Source organism: Bison bison, unplaced genomic scaffold, assembly GCF_000754665.1.
Source record: "Bison bison bison isolate TAMUID 2011002044 unplaced genomic scaffold, Bison_UMD1.0 scf7180017864063, whole genome shotgun sequence".
Taxonomy (NCBI): Eukaryota; Metazoa; Chordata; class Mammalia; order Artiodactyla; family Bovidae; genus Bison; species Bison bison.
The window spans coordinates 14,997,768-15,001,344 of record NW_011494635.1 but is presented as its reverse complement, the minus strand read 5'-3'; the positions used below and the strand labels follow the sequence as shown (position 1 = coordinate 15,001,344).

The 3,577-nt window shown below is 43.1% G+C and overlaps 1 protein-coding gene across 1 annotated transcript in view; it reads right to left on the bottom strand.

Annotated features, from left to right (window-relative positions):
* Nucleotides 1–3,007, bottom strand: part of LOC104986091 (tyrosine-protein phosphatase non-receptor type substrate 1-like) — a 123,802-nt gene extending 120,795 nt beyond the window's left edge. The window contains exon 1 of the mRNA XM_010836528.1: nucleotides 2,781–3,007. Within this exon, the coding sequence (XP_010834830.1) occupies nucleotides 2,781–2,913 (133 nt within the window). The 5' untranslated portion in view covers nucleotides 2,914–3,007. The remainder of the gene's footprint in view (nucleotides 1–2,780) is intronic.
* Nucleotides 3,008–3,577: the final 570 nt, after the last annotated feature.

Sequence of the window (3,577 nt, the reverse complement as noted above, 5' to 3'; positions counted from 1 at the left end):
AGACTTTATTTTTCTGGGCTCCAAAATCACTGCAGATGGTGATTGCAGCCATGAAATTAAAAGACACTTGCTCCTTGGAAGGAAAGTTATGACCAACCTAGATAGCATATTCAAAAGCAGAGACATTACTTTGCCAACAAATGTTCATCTAGTCAAGGCTATGGTTTTTCCTGTGGTCATGTATGGATGTGAGAGTTGGACTGTGAAGAAAGCTGAGTGCTGAAGAATTGATGCTTCTGAACTGTGGTGTTGGAGAAGACTCTTGTGAGTCCCTTGGACTGCAAGGAGATCAAACCAGTCCATTCTGAAGGGGATCAGCCCTGGGATTTCTTTTCTTTTTTTTTTTTTTAGGTACATAACTCCCATTTTTAATAAAAGGTGTGCAAATTAAAACTTGGAAGGGTTTTTAAAAACTTCCTTGAAGTGACTCAATAAGTACTTGGAAGATGTGGAATACAGACTGAGCAGAATGAACCCTTTGTCAAAGCTGCCATACTCTAAGGCCTCTAAAGTAAGAGGAAAAGAAGATAGCAGGTAAATTAGAAAAGGTAATTTGCAGATAATTTGAGATTACTTGGATGTCAGGCTAAAAAGTTGTTTTCTTTCAGCAACAGAGTTTTCATGCTGTCTATGCGGTCGAACAGAGTCGGACACAACTGAAGCGACTTAGCAGCAGTGGCAGCAGCAGCAATGTTTCCTTTGGTTATTCAGTTCAGTTCAGTCGCTCAGTCATGTCCGACTCTTTTCGATCCCATGAATTGCAGCACGCCATGCCTTCCTGTCCATCACCAACTCCTGGCGTTCGCTCAAACTTGTGTCCATCGAGTCTGTGATGGGAAGGAATGATGCTAAAGCTGAAACCCCAGTACTTTGGCCACCTCGTGCGAAGAGTTGACTCATTGAAAAAGACTCTTATGCTGGGAAGGATTGGGGGCAGGAGAAGAAGGGGACGACAGAGGATGAGACGGCTGGATGGCATCACTGACTTGATGGACGTGAGTCTGAGTGAACTCTGGGAGTTGGTGATGGACAGGGAGGCCTGGCGTGCTGCGATTCATGGGGTCGCAAAGAGTCGGACACGACTGAACGACTGATCTGATCTGATCTGACACAATATATTTAAAATTCTGTATCTCATACATTGTTGTTAGATGTCCACAGGACATTTAAAAAAACTGGCAAAAAGATAAACATTACTAAATCTCAAAAAGTAGAATTATTTTGTGTGTGTGTGATTCAGTTATACATATATACATATGTTATTTTTGAAATTATTTTCCATTATAAATTATTACAAGATATTGACTATAGTTCCCTGTTCTATATAGTGAACGTTTGTTGCTTATTACATATCTATATTTTTAAACTAGATATCTAGTATTCTATTAATACTAAGTCAAACAAGTAGAATCAAAATATCATAAATTTTTTAGTTAGGTAAAAATTCATAAGTTTTCTAAAATATATATGTTATACATAATTTATATGTATGTATACAAAAGCTTTTCTACTACACTTGATAAAGGTTTGAGAAATGACCATCAACAAAAAGAAGAGATGGAGAAACTGGAAAACATAAACTAAATGAAATGGGAGCACTGAATATGAAACAGAAAAAGTGAAATAGACTAGATAAAAGTCACAGACCCTCATATAGTCCAGTTGTTTTTAAATATGGCTGCTCATTAGAAACATATTGGAACTCTGGCCAAAAAAAAAACAAACAATAACCTGGTATTTGTATTTGTATTCTGCAACTTCTATGCACTAGGCTCTTCCATTAAACAAGTTCCAATACTGGTGCAGGAAGGAGATTGGCCTTGAATCAGATTGGGTTCTTGATGGATCCTTTCACTGACTATGTGACTGTGGTCTGGGCCCCCGTCATCTCTTGGCCTCAGGGCCCCATCTGTACATAGGAGGTTGGGAGGATGATGCCTAAGGCCCATCCTGTGCTGAGAGTCAAGGATTCAGGGCCTTTGTCAGAAAAATCTAAATGAGCACCTTTGCTGCCTCAATGGCACTGCTCCTAAGTCACCCACATGGAGAACTGCTTCCCTGAGGAGGGACATTCTGAGATGAACCAGCTCTGCTGGGAGCCTTTAGTGACTGTGTGAGTCAATCCCTGAATGACAGAAGGAAACACCCAACCTCTCCGCATTGTCTCCAAGCAGGGCCGTAAGAAGAAACACTGAAACAGCATTTCTTAGAATTTCTTCCCAGTTTAGGAAATTCTGAATAGGAAATAAAGAATAACACATCTCCCCTCCCTGCCCTGGATGGACTTCTCCTCTTTGGGAGGAAGCGGACATAAGCTTCACGGGAGAGGAGCCCTCGCCTGCTTTGTTCACTGCTGCTTCCACAGCATCCAGGGCAGGGCCTGGCACACAGTAGGTGCTCAGTAAGTGCTGAATAAAGAGAAGACTTAGCCACACTGAGGGTGCACTGTCCAGAGATAAGAAGTGAGGCCTGGCCGGTCAAGGATCAAGTCACTCAGACTTTCATTTCCCTTATCCCTGGAATCAAAGGACTGAATGTGATGGAAAAGTCAAGGGCTGTGGAACTAGGATCCAGACTTTTCCCACATTTACCAGCTGTGGAGCCTTGAGCAAATAGCACAACTGTCATGGCCTCAAATACTCTGATTTGTAGAAGAGAGTAAAATCAGATCATGTCCAGATCACTGTTGTACCAGATTCCTTTTTTTGCTCAAAGAGTGAAGGGCATTCTTGTTGACTTGTCAGAGACCAGGAGATGAAGGACACCCTGGCCATACTCACCACTCACAGTGAGATGAGTGCCTGGTCCAGACTTAAACTCCACGTCACCACGTTCTCCTTTCCGGAACTTCACACAGTAGTAGACACCAGTGTCTGCTGGGGTGATGTTACTGATGCGGATGGAAAAGTCCATGTTGTTTCTCTTTGTGGCATCTACAACATTTGTTACTCTGGGGAAGGGGGCTTCTTTTTGACTGTAGATGAACTCCCGACCTGGCCCAGTTCCCCTGAACCACTTGATGGGCCCCACGGGGCTCAGAGAAGTCATGGTGCAGTGCAGAGTGGCCGTCTCTCCTGCTGTAACTGACACTGACCTCTCAGGCTGAATCACCTGCAGCTCCCCGTCACTTGCCGCTACTGGAGGAAGACACAAAGCAGTTATTTATTCATCCTTATGTGATCCTGTATATTTTCTTACATGTTTATCAACGATCAAGAACAGCTTTCATTGTCTGAATGCACCATGAATGGGCCTTAAACTCAGCACACCACATGTACATTGCATGAAGCTTGCACTATGAGCCTGTAATGTAAGACACTAATACAAGAGAGGAACTGAGGCATGGAGGTCAGTGATGTGGCAGAGACTGGGGTTGAGTACTTGAGCCCTCTCTGGAAGTGTCATGATCGACCCCATATTCCTGGGTGTTCACTGTGTCCTCAGGGAGTGCTGCACTTCTGTCCTTTGCATTAGGTGGGACCACATGACCTCTTATTTGGGCTCCAAAATCACTGTGGATGGTGATTGCAGCCATGAAATTAAAAGACACTTGCTCCTTGGAAGGAGTTATGACCAA